Source organism: Sorex fumeus, unplaced genomic scaffold, assembly GCF_029834395.1.
Source record: "Sorex fumeus unplaced genomic scaffold, SorFum_2.1 ptg000183l, whole genome shotgun sequence".
NCBI classification, from domain to species: Eukaryota; Metazoa; Chordata; class Mammalia; order Eulipotyphla; family Soricidae; genus Sorex; species Sorex fumeus.
The window spans coordinates 7,135,585-7,156,793 of record NW_026606240.1 but is presented as its reverse complement, the minus strand read 5'-3'; the positions used below and the strand labels follow the sequence as shown (position 1 = coordinate 7,156,793).

The following is a 21,209-nucleotide window of genomic DNA, read 5'->3' as shown; positions in this document are numbered from 1 at the left end:
AAGTTTAAGAGGTTAAGGTAATAAAGAACTCAACTCTTCTCGACTGTAGCATGGTAATAATCTCTGCCTCCTAAAATTCCTGAAAGGATTAACTAAACGAATGTTGGCAAAGCACCTAATGTTTTGGCTGGGACACGGTTAAATTTTTATATGTGACAGCTATTATTCTAGTTGGATAAAAATGACTTACATAGTTACCTTTAAGTTATAAAGAGAGGAACATAGAAATGGGACAGGAAGCAAGCAACCATAGTCCTGGTTGAAGTCCTGGGTGACACTTATGGTCTCTGGACACCACCAGGGGTCTCAAATGAGCGCAGATCCAGGAATAACCCTGGAGCACTGCTGGGAATGATCCCCAAATCCCTCTTCCCAAACAAAGTACAATCATAAAGAGAGCAATGCTATTCTGGTTATAGTAACATCACACTAGGAATATTTGAAGTTCAAAACTAGCATCATCTTGGTTGATGGGATCTACTCTGTTAACTCCAACTTTCCATGCGAAGAATGTCTCAACTTCCTCAGTGCTAAAAAGCTGAAATAAATTAAGGCAAGGTCTAAGATATCTTGGTATGAGTTTGGCTTTTTCAGAGAAATAAAAATAATTATTTTTTAAAAGATTCCAACTATTGTCCAAATATAAGTAATATATCACATCACTTTGAACTGAAATTCACACTAAGAAGAGTAAAAATATGAGTTAAAAAAGTAGCATACAAACCAAATTTATTGTTGACACTTTAATTATGATTTTTGTCCTTCATGAATGATATGAAGCTAAAAATGGAAGTCAGAAAAAAAATTAAACAGCCCTTACCACAATAAAATGCAGTGTTCAGAGCTGTATACTGAATATAAGAAACCTACTTTGGACAGACTTTTCTACAAAATGTTATTTTCTGGTATTGTATCAAGGTGGCGTTATGTATTTACTGTTGACAGAAAGACTCTGGTGTCTAAAACAGAACAGCTCTGATTTTCATTCTTTCCTAGTTGTGGAGTCTGGGTGGCTGTGGAGACTCAAGCAGAGGAAATACAGGACACAAATATGCACATAATGTGAGGCCCAGGAAAAAGTCGGCCAAGAATGTAGCCGGGTTTCCTGAAGCCCCTCTGTGTAGCTCAGAGTTGGCTTGGAAAGCAGGTCCTGATTCCATCAAAGGGGAAAAATGCTTCAGTTGATAGAACCAAACATTACAAACAAGAGTGCAGAACAATGCACTTTGAAGTGAGGGGAGTCACATGAAAGAGAAGCTTATTTTTGTTGGGAGAGAGCGAATAAGCACAGACATGACACATTGTAAAATGGCTCCAAATACATTAGGATACTGTACGTAGCCGTACATAAACCTGTCAACATCAGATCTAAAATGTCATTAAATCAATCCTGAGTAGGACTCTCATGTGCTGATGAAGCAAACCCCATACCGCCACAATACAAGCTTCACATTGTGGGGCCACATTAAAAATGAATGACTTGAGTTATTTCAAAGGCATAAAGTTCAAATGGCAACAAACTATAGCGCTGCTAAAGTAGTTCATAGATGCAAACCCTGAATAGCTTTAGGTCTAGGACTGTCATGACACATTTTTAGAAGCAAGGGTAGAAAACGTTCCTTGAGAACTATCATCTATCTCCCTACTTTGTTTACAGTTATTTTAATAGCTTCTTTCAAAACACAGATATTACAAATGACTACTAAAATAAGAAGGAAGAACAGCATGGTAAGAAACAAAATAAGAAGTTTAAGGAGAAGAAAAGTATGACACTACATAGGAAGGACAAAAGTCCTTTTTATCAAGGCGCTGTAGCACTGCACTGTCCTCCCGCTGTTCACCGACTTGCTCGAGCGGGCCCAGTAACATCTTCATTGTGAGACTTGTTGTTACTGTGTTTGGCATGTCGAATACATCGCGGGTAGCTTGCCAGGCTTTTCAGTGCGGGCGAGATACTCTTGGTAGCTTGCCGGGCTCTCCGACAGGGGCGGAGGAATCGAACCCAGGTCAGCCCAGTCTGCAGCATGTAAGGCAAACGTCCTACCCACTGTGCTATCGCTCCAGCCCTCAGAAATTAGAGTTTTAGTTCTGTTTGCTTCTTTCTGAGGCTCATTCAATGAATTGGTCTAAACTGCAGTTTCAATGTACGAGCTACTTCTCAGGAATAGGACAAACCTGTTAAGCAGTTTATTTGGTATTTTAGACCAGTTAGATTAATGCCTATAAAAGTCTGTTTAGAGGCTTAAGAAAACTATTTGCTTTCAGAAATAGAGATAGTTACATAATTTTTATCTCAATACCAAAGAGTTACTCCTGTTTTGGTCAATCTAACTAACCCAATCCTGTGAGGTAACATGTTTTTGACAGTAATAAGTGATGAATGAGGTCTGAATTCTAAAATTTAAATTAAACATTAAGTTATAGGAAAGGAATAAGAAAACTCCTCCTTATATAAATTTGATAGTTCTGATACATTCTCTAACACTTTAAGTTTTGATGATGATAAGCTCATCAAACATTTTATGGTACTTTAACCATGTTCTAATATTAGTGTCCTAAGTTTTTCCTTCATTTAATTTGATTTTTCCTTCCTTTTTTAAAAAATGAGAAATAGATATTAGTGCTTCAGTTCATTTTGGAAACGTGCCTTGTGAAGGACTTTAGAAATATTTTTCTTTCTTTTTAAAAATGACCTTCCAATAAAAATAATAGACTTTTCATATAACAAAGCTAAAAGCAAGTAACATCAGACTCTGCGAATATGGTCATGAAAGGACAGGGTGGCCAAGTGCTAAAATTATTTAAAACAGTCTAACAGAAAGCAAATAAAGTATTATTCAGGAAAAAGCACTCAGAAGGCTGAGTTATGAGAAGGCTGAGGGCATAACTTAATTTTCATCCAGTACCTGTACCAGGGAACAATACTTGTTTGAAATAAAATCCTTCCTGGGAGGAGCCAGAAAGGAAGATGGATACCCTAAAACAATGCTCTGTGTTTCTTTTCTTTTCTGAGACGCAGTGGGGGACCTAACATAGCTGAAGGCCATATGAAGTGGGGTTTTCTATATTGATCTACCAAACAGCTGTGGATCTGGGGAGAGAGAACTCTTTCTCCAGCTCAACCTTACTACATTGGTCTTGGTTTTTTGGTTTACCTGCCATATGCAAAACGCCTGTCTTTGTGATGATCGCCAAAAGTATCCCAAAGCCTTAGAGAAACACTCACTTCATCAACGACATCCCGTGATCGCTCCAAGACCTGTGGGGAGAAGTGGATAACGCTGCTCAGGGTCAAGGGAGGATGCCTGGCTTGGCCACCAGAGTGCCCACTAAACTTCACTTGCAATTTGTCTCCTAATGTCTCCTACTTAGTTTATGGAAGTCCCCGTTTTCTTAGTGGATGAAAATGCCGTCTTTCTGGATCCCATAGCCAGACAGCAGGATTTACGTTCTGCTCTTTTCCTGTGTGGTGCTAAAAAAAAGTTTGTGTTTTAAAAATGCTAACACTCCCCGCTTCCAACTCCCCCTATCCCGACTTTTAAAGTCAAACTAGCAGTACCAATGACGTGCTCTTAGGAGTCAAAACCAAACCCAAACAAAACACCCACTCCATCTTATCTTACCTCCTGGCAGACCCGGTACTGGTCAATCGCCCACACAGTTGGTACGTGGGTGGCCAGCAGCTGATACTGTGTGAGGGTTGTATTACACGCTCTGGCACATATCAAGCGGGTCTTCCCCACAGCGTTGTCCCCCACCACCACACACTTGATGGTTTCAACGTTGGGCCTTTCATAGTCCATGTCAGTGTCCATTTATAAAACTCTGTTAAGAAAGAGCAATGACACTGCATTATACGCCGGGGCAGTCTCCTGTTGGTCCCAGCACTGCTCTGGGGGTACTCCAGCCTAAACAAGAAATTAGGGAGATCATATTATACCTCGCTAAAAGCCAAGTTTTCTCTTTATAGCTCACACAAGTATGAAAACACTGGATTGTTATTTTGACCCCAAATAATTATTTCAGTTTTCATGTTATTTTCTCCTTGGTTCTCTCTAAACATAACCTGCCTGCTGATCCATCCAGACGAACCAGGGACTGCTGGCACACATTTATTGCTCCCTCGCTACTCATGTTGGTCTGGATAGAGACTGGTCACCTGCAGGTTTAACCCTAAGCTCTGGGGCATCAGCTGCCTTGGAAATATCAGGATCCATATCATCAAAATCTTTCCATGGTCCAATAAGCAGCAGTTTTCTCTATGTGCTAGGCTATTATGGTGAGTGATATAAAGGATAGTCAGAAGTCTAAACTCCTCTACTTTAAAGATAAATATGATGTTAGGCTGGGTTTTGATATGTTGGAATCACGGTCACGGTAAATATCACGGTCCTCCCATCGTTCATCGATTTTTTCAAGCGGGCCCAGTAACGTCTCCATTGTGAGACTTGTTGTTACTGTGTTTGGCATATCGAGTATGCCACGGGGGCATGCCAGGCTGTGCCGTGTGGGCGAGATACTCTCAGTAGCTTGCCGGGCTCTCCGAGAGGGGCAGAGGAATCGAACTTGGGTCGGCCATGTTGGCTGCTTGTAAGGCAAATGCCCTACCACTGTGCTATTGCTCCAGCCCATGTTAGAATCATTCGCTTATATTTACTCATTTATTCTATTAATCAAACTTGTTTAAATCAAGACAGTCACAAAAAACACTGCACTGTAGCACTGTCCTCCTGTTCATTAATTTGCTCGAGCAGGCACCAGTAACATCTCCACTGTGAGACTTGTTACTGTTTTTGGCATATCAAATACGCCACGGGGAGCTGGCCAGGCTCTGCCGTGTGGGTGGGATACTCTCAGTAGCTTGCCGGGCTCTCCAAGAGGGAGACGGAGGAATCGAACCCAGGTCGGTGGCATGCAAGGCAAACGCCCTATCCACTGTGCTATCGCTCCAGCTCTGTGCAATCGGTCCACTGTAGCACTGTCCGCCCACTGTTCATTGATTTGATCTAGCAGATACCAGCGATGTCTCACACTAAGATGTGAGATTTGTTGTTACTGTTTTTGGCATATCGAATATGTCATGGGTAGCTTGCCAGGCTTTGCCGTATGGGTGAGATACTCTCGGTAGCATGCTGGGTTCTCTGAGAGGGGTGGAGGAATCAAACCTGGGTGGGTTGCATGCAAGGCAAACGCCCTACCCGCTGTGCTATCGCTCCAGCCTGTGCTATCACTCCAAGATATAAAAATATTCTTCCTGCAATTTCAGCAGGAAAATCTCGACCATATAGTAGAGAATAATTTTACCCAAGGAAGAACTACTCTGGAATCTTCCTGAAACCATTCAAAAAGAGTTTACAAGGGCTGATAAATGAGGGGTCAAGAAGAAGATGGAAAGCATGGCCAGCTCAGCTACTCAGGGGGCCAAGCAGATGGCCTCTTATGGCAGCTGAGTGGGTGACCAACTGTGCATGATTTTAAGATTTTAAAATATTGTAATTTTCCTTTTGAGGAGGCCTATTGTAAAACTGACAAAAATGATTAGGTATTCATTTTTTTAGAGCCCAGTAAGTTTTTTTTTTTAAACTTACTACAATAAAGAAACTATTCCAACTAGGGCCTAATGCATTCTTGGGAGTCAGGAAGTGTTTAACTCAAGTGATGAGAAAAATGTTTACTTGGGTAAAATGAAATTAAGGGCAGGAAAAGAGCAAGCACTATGGGAATAATTTGAAGAAGAATGCCTTCTCTTTATCAAGATTATCTAAATATGGGGAACTGACTCCTCGCACACTCACAGAAGTGTGAAACCCAGGGATGGTAGGATTGGTGTGGGGTGCTTAAAGCAAGAGGTGTTTGCTGAGGCTGTGATCCTACCAATGTATCCTGTAAGGTGGAGGGGCTTCAAATAGGTACCGGTCTCACCTGGAAAATGCTGACTATGACAACCTTGTAAGGAAAAAGAGAATCTTTTAGAAAAAAAATCTTTAATTCTAATTAAAAAATTCCAATTGTGATAATCATCCAGGTGTGTGTGAGACCTAAAAGAGATGACTTTTTTTTTCTTTTTGGGTCACATCCAGCAATGCTCAGGGGTTATTCCTGGCTCTGCACTCAGGAATCACTCCTGGTGGTGCTCAGGGGACCACATGGGATGCTGGGAATGGAACCATGGAACCTGGGTTTGCCACGCGCAAGGCAAACACCTTACCTGCTGTACTATCTCTCTAGTCCCTTAAAAGAGATGTCTTTAGAATTTAGTCTCCAGCTGGGAGAACACTCAAAGGGCTTCAGCACATGCTTCAGCACATGCTGAGCCCTGGGTTTGATCCCTGACACCTCATGAGCCCCTGAGCAACCTCTAGGGTGGTCCCTGAACATTGCACCAGAGCAGCTCCTGGATGCTTGAAATTCTATGGTTTTATTTGTTCTCTATTAAAAAGTGAAATATAATACAGATGTGATGTTGGCATTAGGTTGGTGACTCCTAAATATCCACCTCTCTCACTCTTTGGAAATTTTTTTGCTGTCATAGTTGGGTTGGGGGAGTTTAATGTCTTCTAGTGGGCTGAAGTCAAAATACCACAAAGCATATTACGAAATCTGGGGCAGCCTCAATCTGGGGCAGCCTCCACAAAGAATTACCCGGTTCCAAATGTAATGGTGCTGATCCTGTCTTAGATAGATGTGAATTTCTGCTCATTTGATTTTGAGCACTTAATTTGCATTTCTTGAGTCTAAGCTTTCTCATCTGCTAAATGGAAATTAGAATATCTTTCTCCCAATGTTGTTGTGAGGATTAGGGTGAGCTGATGTTTCAAATTCCTGACAGAGTACTTGACACACTGTCACTGTCACTGTCCTCCCATTGTTCATCGATTTGCTCGAGCAGGCCCAGTAGTCTCCATTGGAGACTTTGTTGTTACTGTGTTTGGCATATCGAATACATCACGGGTAGCTTGCCAGGCTCTGCCATGCGGGCGAGATACTCTCGGTAGCTTGCCGGGCTCTCCGAGCGGGGCAGAGGAATCGAACTCGGGTCAGCCATGTTGGCTGCTTGCAAGGCAAACGCCCTACCGCTTTGACACACTGAGAGCTTAAAAAATAAGAATCACAAAGCTGAAGAGAAACATGTGAAGATAATAACAAAACGAAGTCTGGTGGAAGACCAGAATTGGATACAAACTCATAAACAATGAAAAAAACCATAAAAGGATAAATTTTAGTAGAACAATTTAAGAGTAAATCACTCAAAATTATGAAAGATCATAAAGACAAAATGAAGCAGAGCTGACCATAGGCAGTGAATCAAGAGAAAGTTCTGGATGGGGAGACACTATCCAGAAGGTCATAATTGACTAAAGGATAATAGAGTTGGAAGAGAAGATTCAAGTATGAGTATTTATAGATTTTTGAATTAAAAAATGGCAATGCTTTTGATGACATTACCATGGGGCTGCCTGTGTCAGAGAAAGAGTTTCCACTGGAAGTTTTACATCGTTGGAATCTAGAGTTACATTATTTTAAATGCCTTAAGCGAGAAAGCCTATTTTGCTGTAAATTTAAATTTTTTACCTGTCACTGTCACTGTCCTCCCATTGTTCATCGATTTGCTCGAGTGGGCCCAACAAGTGAGACTTGTTGTTACTGTGTTTGGCATATCGAATTCACCACGCATAGCTTGCCAGGCTTTGTGGTGAGGGTGAGATACTCTCGGTAGCTAGCCGGGCTCTCTGAGAACAGCGAAGGAATCAAATTCGGGTCAACGGGGTCAGCCGCATTCAAGGCAAATACCCTACTTGCTGTGCTGAGTGATATTACAGTGGGTAGGACATTTGCCTTGCCTGTGGCAGACACAGGTTCGATCCCCAGCATCCCATATGGTCCCCTGAGCACCGCCAGGAGTAATTCCTGAGTGTAAAGCCAGGAGTAACCCTTGTGCATAGCTGGGTGTGACCCCACAAAAAGTCTTAGTTTTATGTTAAGACTATGATCACACGAACACAAAAGAATCATGACTTATTTTACCAATAAAAACGTCTCATGCACAGTCCTAAAAAGAATTTCTGTATCAATTTCTGTATCTGTGGGTCCTCTAAACTCTATCAGTCTGCTTAAAAGTGAAAAACCTCACACACTGGTCATGAGTGACTGCCAGAGGTGCTGGATGCTGGGAAAAAGAAGACAAAAAGACAGAACACAAAAGAAATGAAAGGGCAGAATTAAATGCTTAGTTCAGATTACACACTTTGGTCATGAAATTTCCAGGAGAGAGAGTCTGCAGAATTTTCAAATAATAAAAAACAGTTGGGGGGGGATAAAATTTATTTTATGTTAATCTACAAAGCATTTTAAGCATATGAAGTCATAGTCAAAGGTGTAAATTCATGCTATGCTTATATTGTTATAAATTGATTGTTCATCTGTTACACATAAACAAATAAACATTAAATTATGTTAGTAATTATGAAAAATACAATTTTATCCTTCTAATTCTGGTCTCTAATTTATTCATATTTTTCTCTGCTATGGTTGAATGAGCTCTTGGGACCATCTGGATAATGACTATCTGGTTTCTGATTTTTATTTATGTAGAATGAGAGTAATAAATATTATTCATTTAATACTGATCATAAATTTAAACACCATAAATCCCACTGATTTCTACTTTTCGCCTTTGGATCTATATCTAAAGAGATAAGAAAGTTAAATAAGAAAAAGAAAAGCTGGAAAGAATGGAAGGTGACAATCTATTACTGTGACAGCTTTATAATCAAGTCACAAAAACAAACTTGAACTTTATTTCAGATATTTACTTCATCCTCAGGACATAGGTTCTGAGAGTTAAAATATTGAATATCCTGGGAGTTGTAGAAATAGTAGAACGGGGACCAGTGCAATAGTACAGTGGGTGGGATGTTTGCCTTGCACATGGCCAACTGAGTTTGATTCCCAGCATCCCATATGGTCCCCCGAGCACTGCCAGGAGTAATTCTTGAGTTCAAGAGCCAGGAGTAACCCCTGTGCATCGCCGGGTGTGACCCAAAAGAGAAAAAAAAAAAAAGAAAGAAATAGTAGAGCGGGTAAGGCTCGTTCCTTGTATGTGGAGGCTCCAAGTTTGACCCCATGGCACTCCATATGGTTCCCTGAACATTGCCAAAGAGTGATCCCTGAGTGCTGAGTCAGGAGTTAGCCCTGAGCACTGCTAGGCATAGTCCCGAAACAAACAAACAAAAAACCCCCCCCAAAATAATAAAGAATCTATCAGCACACCCTGAAAGTCTAAATTAAGAGGTAAGTTAAGTCAGGGAAGTTAAGAAGTGAAGGACTTGCTGACAAGGTGCAGGGAGGTTGCTGCGGAGTGCTGACAACCATCATTTGTATACCTTACTTAGAAGAGTATTGTCAAGATCTGGCTACAAAATTATCCCCCTTCCTTGCCTATCTCATATCCTGCCTGACACATCCCCAAATAGGCAAAAGTGACGGTGAGTGAGTTCTGAAATTTAGGCCACAAAAGGTCCTGCAGATCCACTTTCATGTTGTTGGAAAACTGTTCTATAGGGGTGTGTCATCTAAAGATGCTGACCTGTACCAGTGAAGGGGCAAATTCACTGAGACTAACTAAGTCAACCCTGACAATGGTCACTGTCTATTTCCACATGACGTGAGGCCATTTTGGGTCTTCTAGTCCAGTCAAATCTCCAGTTTACTATGGGTTTGCCCAAGAGAAACCAGTGAGGAACCACTTTGCCAACCTACAGAATCATGAGGGAATATTATGTCAAGTCATCATATTTTGAAGTAGTTTGTTAGATAGTAATAGTAAACCAAAACACATCCATTAGATGTATTCAAACATAACCAACCTTGGAAAATCTCTAGATTCAAAAAATACATAATAAAAAAATAAGATCATAAGCAACCCTTGGGTAAATAATCTTTTTTTCCACCTGCAATCAATGAACCATACCCACTCTTCATGTTCACGCTCAACTCACACCATATGTTTTACATATCATGGGGGAATTAGAGTAGCAGGTAGAATTATCATCTGCTTATCATCTGACTGTACTGTAAAAAAATTATCCTGGAATATAAGGGTACACACCCAAGTAAACACAAGTATTATGTAAACGGGGAAGCAAGGGGTAGAAATTCTGAGTAAGAGAGAGAAATGACGATGCTACACTGTTGGTGTTTGGAGTTGGAAGGGCCACATGCCAAGGAATGCAGGTGACCTTTAGAACCTGGAAAAGGTAAGGAAATGGATAATCCTCTAGCGCTGCCAGCAGGAACACAACCTGTCAACACCTTGATTTTCGTTCCATGAGACCATTTCAGATTTTTAACCTCTAGAATTAAAAAACACTAAATTTGTGTTGGTTTAAGTCATTAAAATGTTAGTAACTTTGGTATGTTATAGTAGAAATATTAAATTAATTCACCAGTCTTTAACCACACAAACAGCATTTCAAATTCTAAATAGTATATGCTACCTCAGCACCTTTGCAACACAATTTTCTCTGCCAACCTTCCACCATTTGTCATCTACCTGACAAATCCATGGCTTAAAACTTTTTTCAGATGTTACTGCCTCTCAAAACATTTTCTAACTATCCTGCCTTCTCATACTCTATTTTTAAATCTTCTGTATCAATAAATAATCCTGAGAGAAGCAATTAAAATATATACATGTCCATTTATATGCGTACACATTCATTAACTTATTCATTGTCCCCTTCTATATTAGCAAAGCAGGGAATGGTAGCTGTTGTCTTTTAATTTTTCCCCATGATAACACCTTCAAACTACCTAATTTGTGCACCAAATAATCATCAAATACTTCTGTGACTTTCTCCCTAGACTTATCACAAGCTTTTGCTTATGGCATAGTCAAATACGACCTTATCTGGCCTGATCTTTTTCATTCATTTCCGTTCCCATCCCACCATCAGTCTGTGAGATGACAACCTGCATAGTATCTCCCACCCCCTCTTGAAATAGGCTCTCAGGAAGTGGCCTGCACATTTATTCTCTTAGTCACATTACATGACTGCCAGAGTCCTGCCCGTAATTTATTAATTTGGGGAGGGTGTACTGTGAGAGATGGACTTCATGCTTGTTGCAAACAGGTGCATGTGATTATATAAAGGGCCGCTATCTGAATTAAAGTGAGAGTGTAAGCCTCTTCTAATATTAGATACTCAGGTATTAAGAAGGGTGAGTGGCGGGAGGGAAAAGTTTATCATTTACCCAAGATACCTCATTTGGCATCTCTTAACTACTCTGAATCATACCACCCTTGGAATATATTGCCTCTTACTATCATTTCTGCCATGTCTCTTGTTACAGTTACTATTTCATCAACGATGGTGAACAGTCTGCTTAAAGACAAAAAAAATCTAAGACCCATAGCAGGGGTTTTGTTCTTGTAGTTCCGTTTTGTTATTCATATACTATTGCATAGCCACTCAATTTTTCTGTCTGCCAAAATAGCATATAATCTTAATTTTAAGAAATAATTTAATTGGTAATTAAAATATTAGTGGAACAATTTTTAGTATATTAAAAAGTTATCTTGTAAAGAAAACCTGTTAATTATATATTTTGACAAAGAAGAAAGTGTTAGGAGTTGAAAAATAAGTGGTAAATAACCAAGATTCAACCATGCAGATTTCATTATTCTGTGCTCTTTTCATTCTAAGCAGGCATGAGATAATTTCCACATAATGTAAATATCTCAGCTCTAATAAAAAATGGATCAAGAGCTGGGAAAGAGACAGTAAGTTCTAGAGAAAACTATCTTGACGATAAAGATCAACAATATTTTTTATATTGAAAGGTTTGTTTGTTTGCTTGTTTGCTTTTTGGGTCACACCCGGCAATGCACAGGATTATTCCTGGCAATGAACTCAGGAATTGTTCCTGGCGGTGCTTGGGGGACCATATGGGATGCTGGAGATCGAACCTGGGTCGGCCACATGCAAGGCAAACATCCTACCCGCTGTGCTATCGCTCCAGCCCCCTATATTGAAAGTTTTGAGTGAGAAAGAGAACAGATTAAGTACCAGGAAAGGTACCACATCTAGGTCTAGGAATACACAAAACATAGATATTCCTTTAAAAATTATCATTATCTCATTGTATAATTGAAACCCTAGCACAAAATTTTGTAAGTCTACAACTGTACCTCATGATGTCTCACTAATAAAAATTAAAAAAAAAAGAAAGAAAGAAAGGAAAAAAAAGAAAGAAAGAAAGAAAGAAAGAAAGAGGGAGGAAGTAAAGAAGGAAGGAAAGAGGGAAGGAAGGAAGGAAAGGAAGGAAAAAAAAGAAAGGAGGCCCATCTCCCCACCCTTCTGGTTTCCTGGGAGTCATGGCCACAAACTGCTTCTGGGTGCCATTTAAGCACATTAATGGCCATGATCCAGAGACTCACAAATGAATCTCAGAAGAGAGCAGAACGCTAGAGAAATGCCTCTGGAACCCAATTATTTAAAATTTTAGAATTCCAGGAGTATGTGGCCACTTTTGCGTCCACGCAACATCTCATACTATTCATAACAAGCAATACAAGATAAATTATTTAGCATCTACCTGTGGGACAAGCTTGAGTGGTGGTGGAAAACTTCGAAATATTTGTGGTGGGAAGGTGTAATGGTGGTGGGATTGGTGTTGAAATATTGAATGTAGTTGGTTATTATGAACATCTTTATAAAAATTTTTAAATTTTACAAAATAGGGAGGGAGGGAGGGAGGGATAGGAGGAGGGACAGAGGAGGGAAGGAGGGAGAGAGAGGAATAGAGTGAGAAAAAAATTATCATTATCTTCATCAGACTTCTATGCAAATGAAAACTTACATATGACCACTTTATTTTTCAAAAACTCAATGTCAGTGGAAAAGATGAGGCAGAATTGGAAATACACTGTTTTTCCATTCAATCTCCTTAAAACATTTGCCCCTACTGAAAAATAAAGAAGAGATAAGAGATAAAGAACAGTTTAAAAAAGTCATACAAATTCCAGGGTAGATTCAGAACCACAAAAGTAGAATACTTTCTAGACTACATGTGGAATACTCAAATCTATAAACAGGACACTTGACCTGTTCTTTTGAAAACTTTGCATTTTATGATACTTATGTTCAAAAGTGTTTTTCATGTCCTTGGTCCACGTGCTGAAATACTTTTTCCACTGTCAGGACCCAGAAATTTAGGCTGAATGATCAGTGAGAGCCATGCTCATTGATGACAGTAATGAAGCAGCCAGGCGTGGTTCTTGCTTGCCTCACGGACCTCACACTAGATGAGGAGAAATAACTAAATACTTAAACATTGTCATCATAAATGTGGTTTCTTAAAAAAGAAGCACAAAATGAAAGGTTGTTCAGAGAGAAAATAACAGGTGGGAGGAGGAAGTGAAGATTTCCTGCAAGATAACAGAGTACTAAGGCCACCCAGCTCACAGCCTACTCATACATACAAAAAAAATGACTGCTGAAAAACAACAGTATCTTAAACGGACACAGATAATTGGACGATCAGTCCTTTTTACAAGGAAAAGTGGAAGGAAACATCAGAGGGGGTAGGAAAAGTTGTGACATAATTTCACTTGTAATCCCAAGGAGACACTGACTCAAGAGAGGGACAGATAGCTGCCACATGGAGCCCTTCAGTAAGATTCTTCAGTCTTATGTCAATATTGCGGGTCCTATTACCTGTGAATTGGGCTCAGAGAACCAGGTGTGGAAAGGCGAGTTCCATCATCTGAACAACAGGATACTGGGGAACAGATGCACAGCTGAGTGCTGGGTGAGCAGGTAAATACCAGAAAAGGCAGACTTCACACTGCTAGAAATCAAGCAAGGAGCTCCACTCCTCGCCCACTAGATTGTCTGAGATCACCAGACTGTTCTTAACCTACTGGGGTTGCTCCTGTCCAAGCTAGTCACTGACAGCTTGGACCAACAATTTCCATATATATATGGCTGCCATTCCATCTGTTAGAGAAGACCAAGTTAGTGGAACATGCTGGGAGCAGGCCATCACACTAGACTCCTCTCTGCAATGGGTTACTGTGTGTGCAAATCACCTATTCCATTCATCTCTGCACCATCATTGGATTACATTCATCTCTAATCAGAGCTTAAAGCGCCCAGTCCCTGACAGCAGGGCCTCCGTGGAAATCTCTGTTTGTGGATGTTGTTTTATTTTTTAATTTTCTTGCTTTTTGGGTCACACCCATTGATGCATAGGAGTTACTCCTAGCTCTGCACTCATGAATTGCTCCTGCCGGTGCTGGTGGGGGGGGGGGGCATATGGGATGCTGGGGATCCAACCCGGGTTGGCCTCATTCAAGGCAAACGCCCTCCCCACTGTGCTATCGCTCCAGCCCTGTGGATGTTGTTGCAGTTGCAGTGATCTCCTAACTCTACATCTCTCTGAGGGTCACAACTTCCAAGACAGAACATAAAAAGGTCTGCTTGCAAGGTTGTCCCTTTACAGAAAGTGTACGCAGACCCTGAAACATAGCTGTCTCAGATAGCTCTTGGGACAGTGGTGTGTGCATAGTCCAACTAGTTGCTCTGCTGCACAGCCTGCAAGGCAGAGGGAAATACAGGTTGCAGAACCTGCTGACTGAAGCAGGTCCTAGTTCAGGTGCCAGTGCTTACCCATTGTTGCCGCAAAGGCTCTGACTGAGGAACTGGCCTACAGGAGACAATGGTTACATATCTTCCTCTTAGTTCAGACACCCACAACCTCTAAGGAGGCTTAAACTCCTGGACATCTTTAGCAATCACTTGAGTTTTTACAGTATATATTTTATACTATCTTACTGCAGTCTATAGTCTAAGACCACACATCAAGTCAAGGAAAGAAAGTGGTTGAGCTCAACATAAAAAAGTAATATAGAGCTTCAAACAAAATGAAGAGACAAAAGAAATCAACTACAAATGTTGGAACAAGAATAACAACATCAAGAGCCCGAAGAACACTTAAAGGCAACAGCTAAAAGCTGAAGACCAAAACTATCACTAATTAATTGACCTAGGTAACTTACCTGAGAAAAGTGTTAAACGTAATTGTCTTACTGACATTTAATAAAATAAAATAAAATAAAGGCAATTCTTCGGCAAAGTGAGCAGTATAATGAAGACTGAGAAAATTTCAGACAAAAATTCAAATAGAAATAACCGAACTAAGGAACATAGTAGCTAAGCTAAAAATATAATAGGTGGCTCATCAATAGAGACTGCAACAACAGGATCAGCAAGCTATGACACAGGGCACTGTGAAATGCCGAAACAGATCACCACCAGCAAAAATAAAAGAATTTAAAGATATAAAAATAGTGCAAGAGGCTATGTCATATTACCAAAGAAGTAATATCTTCATTACAGGGATCCCAGAGGGAGAAAAGGGAGAGAAAGAAGGTAGGAACCTTATTTGCGGGAAAATTAATAGATGAGAACTTTTCTAAGTTGAGAAGAAAACAGACATCCAGATACAAGAAGCTCAACTTTTATTTCCAAACAAAATAAGCCCGAACAGACATACCCCATGACAAATTATTAAAGTAGTAAAAAAAATTGACAGAACATGAAAAGTAGATAAACACAATAAACCCTAGATACAGAAATTGCTGAGACTATTTGCGGTTTTTCCCCCAGTGGGCAACTTGCGGGATAGAAGATTTAGGCATTATATATTAAAAATGCGAATGGAAAAGGCTTCTCAGCTGATAATACTCTACTAGGTTACCATTCAGAACTTAAGGAGATGTTTACCTATACAGACAAATGTAAAGTAAAGGAACAAATTATCATTACTCTGGCCTTGAAAAGCATTAAAGGGAAGTCTATAAACTGAAAAGAAATTATACCTGGAAGCAACAAGACACTAAAAAATGTTCAATGTAGGGAGTGAGGAAAATGATTAAATATGAATCGTTAACATGAGCTAAGTATCAACCTGTTCAGTAGGTGAGTATCCTCAAAATATCCTCATAATAACTCTTCCCCAAGTTAAAAAAAAGGTATTTTGTATTTCTTGAAAAACAGTGTTTTTCAAGAAAGCTAAAAAAACCTCATGAACCCTCACGTAGGTTCACAAAGACAAGAAAGTAAATCAATAAATCTCTAATGATTTCCAATAAACATAATCTGAAATTAAATGGGAGAAATTACAACAGGGCATATCCATAACAATGCAAAAGATCAGGATCTGAGAGACAGTACAGGGATAAGACTGTGGTTCAATCCCCAGAACCACATATGTTCCCTGAGCATGCCTAGGAGTGAACCCTGAGCACAGTATGGAATAATCCCCGAGAAATACTGGGGATGGTCCACTTCTCCTCCCGAAACACGAGAGAGATAAATAACTATAAATCTTACAATACATTTGAAAGTTTAGAAAAAAGTGTTTTGCAGGAGCAACAAGTTAGGAGTATGTCTTTTTAATTTTAAAAAGCTTATGAATAGGGAAAGAAAATATCACCAAAACAGAAGCATAGTTTATTAAATGGGGAGATTTTTGCTCATTAGATATTCCAAAAGAGACAATATCCAAGATACATAAAGATTCATGCAATAGTGAAACAGTAAAATATAACACTTAAAACCAAAATAAACACCAAATCTGATTAAAAAGTATGCAGAATTTCTGAAAATATACAAATGCATAAAAAATTCCTCAGTATCATTATTATAAAAATGAAGATCAGATCAAAACCAGCATATTTTACAAAATGCAAATCAAACCAGCATGAGCTATCCTCTCGCCCTTGTGACAATGGCTTCCCATCTAAATACTGCAAACAACACACGTTGGTGAAGATGTAGAGAAAATGCAACCCTGTACATTGTTGATGAGAACGTACACTGATGGAATCATTATGGGAAATAGTATAAAGCTGTAAAAACTATTATCAGCACCAGCACAATCTAACAGTCCCTTTTTGGACATCTATTTTGATGAACATGAAAGATTCAACTTGAAGTGCTATACGCTTATATATTTATTTATATAAAGTGTACTTATATTATATACTTATATATTTTATGAAGTATATATAAATATATAAAAGTAGAATATATTAACATATAAAATATTAAAAATAAATGTTATATATAAATAAAATAAAACCAAATGCTATATATGTTTATTTTATACATATTTATTACAGTCCAAACAAACAAGCACTGACTTCCCGTTGTTCATCGATTTGCCTGAGTGGGCCCAGTAACATCTCCATTTTGAGACTTGTTGTTACTGTGTTTATTACAGTATTATTCTCAATAGCTAGGATATGAAGACAAGTGAGGCATTTATTGACAGATGATTGGGAAAAGAAGAGATATGATACACAGATATGATATGATATGATATACACAGATATGATACATCTGCTAAACAGGTGATGGAATTTTGTCATTTATAATAAGATGAGAGGAACTCAAAGGACTGTATGAAGCAAAGTTAAATAGGAGGAGGACAAATAATGATGACTTCACTTATGTGTGCATTATAAGGAAACCAAGCAGATGATTGGACCAAACATAAACCCGCAGACAATGGTAAGAAAATTGAGGTTACCAGATGGAAATTGAACTGAATTTGGGACCAATGGTGGAAAGGTGAGCTTTTAACAGGGTACAACTGATGTCAAACAACAGGGTGAATGACTTCAGGAAAGACAAGCGGGGAGTCTCTCTGGGGGAAGACCTTTTTCTGTTACCCCTCGGATGAAAAGCATCAAGTCATAAGACAGGAAAAAAAGCTGGCTGGAAAACCTAATTGTGAGGAGGACTGGAGTGAAGAGGTTAGATAAGCAGTAGGAGGCCATGTCATATATGACCTTTCCTTGATATGGCTCAGAGTTTGGATTTTATTCTAAAAGCAGTGAGATGCCATGGAAATGTGGAGATAGATTTTGAGTCACTCCACCCAGTAACCCCTATAACAACAAAGCACGTTTTTAAAGTAGAGGAAACTCCTTAGAGCGGAGAATCAACCCCACAAATCATAGCCAGCATTTTATGTGTCAGCATTTAGATCTTTATACCCTGACTTCAGCATGGATTAGGTAACTGTCATACTGGAATGGACTTTAGGTGAAACTTACGCAGATGACTGATAGGTGCTGAATTAAGTAACTAGTCAACTAGTCAAAGGCATCTGTTCTTTCATTGCTATATTGCTTTAAAGTCCAGCTAACTGCCTCTTGTGATGTGACTCTTTTAGTCACAGATGTAACTCCTTTATTCAAGACTCACTTTCATATTGCTTAAAAATTCTTCTCCATATGTAGTAATTGCATGTGCCTCACTTTTCCATCCTTTTCCATCAAGTAGTGACTCACTAAAAAAAGTCGGGAATTCCTTGAATTGGAATTCCTTGACTTCCTATAGGTGGGGAATCAGCCCATAGGAACAGGCAACTATCCATGATGCATATAAAATGGCCTAGTGAATGGGACAAAACTACAATGATAATCATTATTATGAGCTGTTAATGAGGTGGGTAAACTGAGGATGAGTTGGACTTGTCTATATGTGCTTGGGGTTAGAACGATCCTGTATCTCACTACTATGAGGTATTTCTCAGAAGTAACTCCATTTCTTTCTTTTTTATAAAACTCGAAGCACTGCATTTACAGTAATGTTCATGAGAGAATTTCATGCCTACAATTTTCATTTTTAAAGGTCTTGCTAGTACCACTAGTACTGCAGTCAGAGAACGTGCGGTAGAAATCTAAGCAGAGGTACAAGACCTGGTCAGGAAGCTCTTGAGTCCTTTGGGAGGGACATGATGTGGCTTGGACCGGGGGGAATTAACAGAGATGCGAAGTAATAGACAAGTTACATTTTGGAAGAGGATGCACTTAAAACATTCTTTCATCACACCACTCCCAGATCATTTATCAAATTGTGATTTGTAATATTTACCAATATTATATTGACAATGATATGTCTCTTACTTTCAACCCACCAAAATTATAAATTTTTGACAAGAGATGGTTATTATTTAATCCTCAAATATTTTGCAGTGTCTTGGCCATAGCAGATTTCAGTGAGTATCTGTTCAACTGAACATTAAAGTTCAGCCACTATGCCTTATATCAAAAACCTTTCACCTGTGTGCTGGCAGAGAACTTGAACTCAACTATCTGTGGTGACTAATGATGTAACTAATGATGTAACCTTGTGGAACATTTGTGAGGTTCTTCCTGGTAGAAGCATCTGACAGATGGTATCACACCAGCCTTGGTTCCCCAAGAGGAGAATATCAGTATCCATGGAAACCACCAGTGATCAAGGACCAGGCTGATTCCCCACCTATAGGAAGTCAAGGAATTCCAATTCAAGGAATTCCCGACTTTTTTTAGTGAGTCACTACTTGATGGAAAAGGATGGAAAAGTGAGGCACATGCAATTACTACATATGGAGAAGAATTTTTAAGCAATATGAAAGTGAGTCTTGAATAAAGGAGTTACATCTGTGACTAAAAGAGTCATATCACAAGAGGCAGTTAGCTGGACTTTAAAGCAATATAGCAATGAAAGAACAGATGCCTTTGATATCCCTTCTACCCACGTCTAACTAAAATTAACTTTACTTTTTGCAGATAGCAGATTCCATGACAGTACTAGGAATTAAGATAAAGAGTAATTAGCTACATACTAGAATTTAGAAGTTTTGTCCAATCACTTCCATGGAGACAAGTTAATGTCACTGAAGAGCTGCAGACAGCCCGGAAATATCCAGAGAAAGCATTGACGCGGATGGTATGCAAACAGGATTCTCATCAGGGACACCCTGGGAGTAGTTTCAGTGATGGACCTTGCAGAAGATGGACCACATGCAAATCATTGAGCACAGAATGGAAAGATTTTTTTCCCTTCTCTATCTTATTTAACCAGGTTGTTTCAGTTTTGACACTGCAATAAAAGTGACTGATTCTGTGAAGTTAATGAGAAAAGAAGTGGGAGAGACATGGCGGGTGTAATCTCTGACTGCATGTTAACAGATCTCCAGTGGTTTCATTCCTTGCGACTGTCCTCATCTCACCTTTAGAAATTCTCTTTCTCTTTGCTTGAACCCTCTCTCTGAGTAGGTCTGCTTGTCTACTGCAGAAGTGGGTGGGCTATTAGAACTCTCGAGAACTCAGAACGTGGCCCTACCTCGGGTCAATTACAGAGCCTAAGATTATCTGACCATATACTTCTGTATAATATGGAATCTATTTCCATTATTGGTCATCAAGAAACTTTTTTGCTGACTGCAGTAAACAGAGACATATGGCCTATTAAAAATCCGATACAGAAAAGTACAAGAAATTACCTGAAGATGTGGAGGAAGGGTGTTCTAGTGAAGTAGACAAAACTGCAGGAAGAAATAAAAGAAAAAACACATACTGAAAAAAGCGAAATAAATAAAACGTAAAACAGAAAAATACGGTTGATGATAAGCCTCACAAATATTGATTATTTTGAAAAAATAGAAATTCACATGTAGAAGCCAGAAGACAGTACATTGGTTAAGTTGTGTGGCTCGGGCTTATAGGGTTCCCAGGGTTCCCCAAACATCAAGAGTTGCAGCCTTGATCCACCACCACCCCCCACCCCACCCCACAAACCAACTCCGGCACTGCTGGGATGGTTGAGGTAATCCCCAGCATCACATGACCTGACCAACACTGCCACACTGACTGAGAATCCCTGGTGGGGATTTTGGAAGTCCTGAGCCGCACTTGAGAGTCTACCCCTCCCCTACAAAAGAAAATCACATGCAGTGTCTTGAAAGAAAATAATATAATAAAAACTTTCTGTATTAGGACGACTTGGTATGTACTGGGAACATAAAACTACTTTTTAGACCTCAGAGACTTAGGAGGACAAAATACAGGTAGCTGCGTGTATGTGTGTTTCCTGATACTATTTTTAAATGATCAGATCAAGAAATCATTCGATGTGGTCATCAAATAATAATTGTATTACCCTGAACAGAAAAACATGAAAGCTTTAAGTTATACTGTGAGCACAGAAGTAAGCAGAGCCACAAAGTGAGCTTTCTCAGTATGTAACTTTTCAAATAAAAAAACTGAATTTATTTTAGATTTTTAAAAGGCATTAAATTGCTCAAAGATATATGCCAAAAATCAGAGAAAACTCAAAAACCAAAAATTGGTCACTCTGATTTGAAAG

At 39.4% G+C, this 21,209-nt stretch overlaps 1 protein-coding gene across 1 annotated transcript in view; it reads right to left on the bottom strand.

Moving 5' to 3' along the window:
- RHOBTB1 (Rho related BTB domain containing 1) overlaps window positions 1–21,209 on the bottom strand; it is a 73,643-nt gene that overhangs the window by 38,359 nt on the left and 14,075 nt on the right. Inside the window, exons 2-3 of the mRNA XM_056107944.1 lie at window positions 3,624–3,825; window positions 3,156–3,259 (exon numbers count right to left, since the gene is read on the bottom strand). Coding sequence (XP_055963919.1) covers window positions 3,156–3,259; window positions 3,624–3,815 — 296 coding nt within the window. The 5' untranslated portion in view covers window positions 3,816–3,825. The remainder of the gene's footprint in view (window positions 1–3,155; window positions 3,260–3,623; window positions 3,826–21,209) is intronic.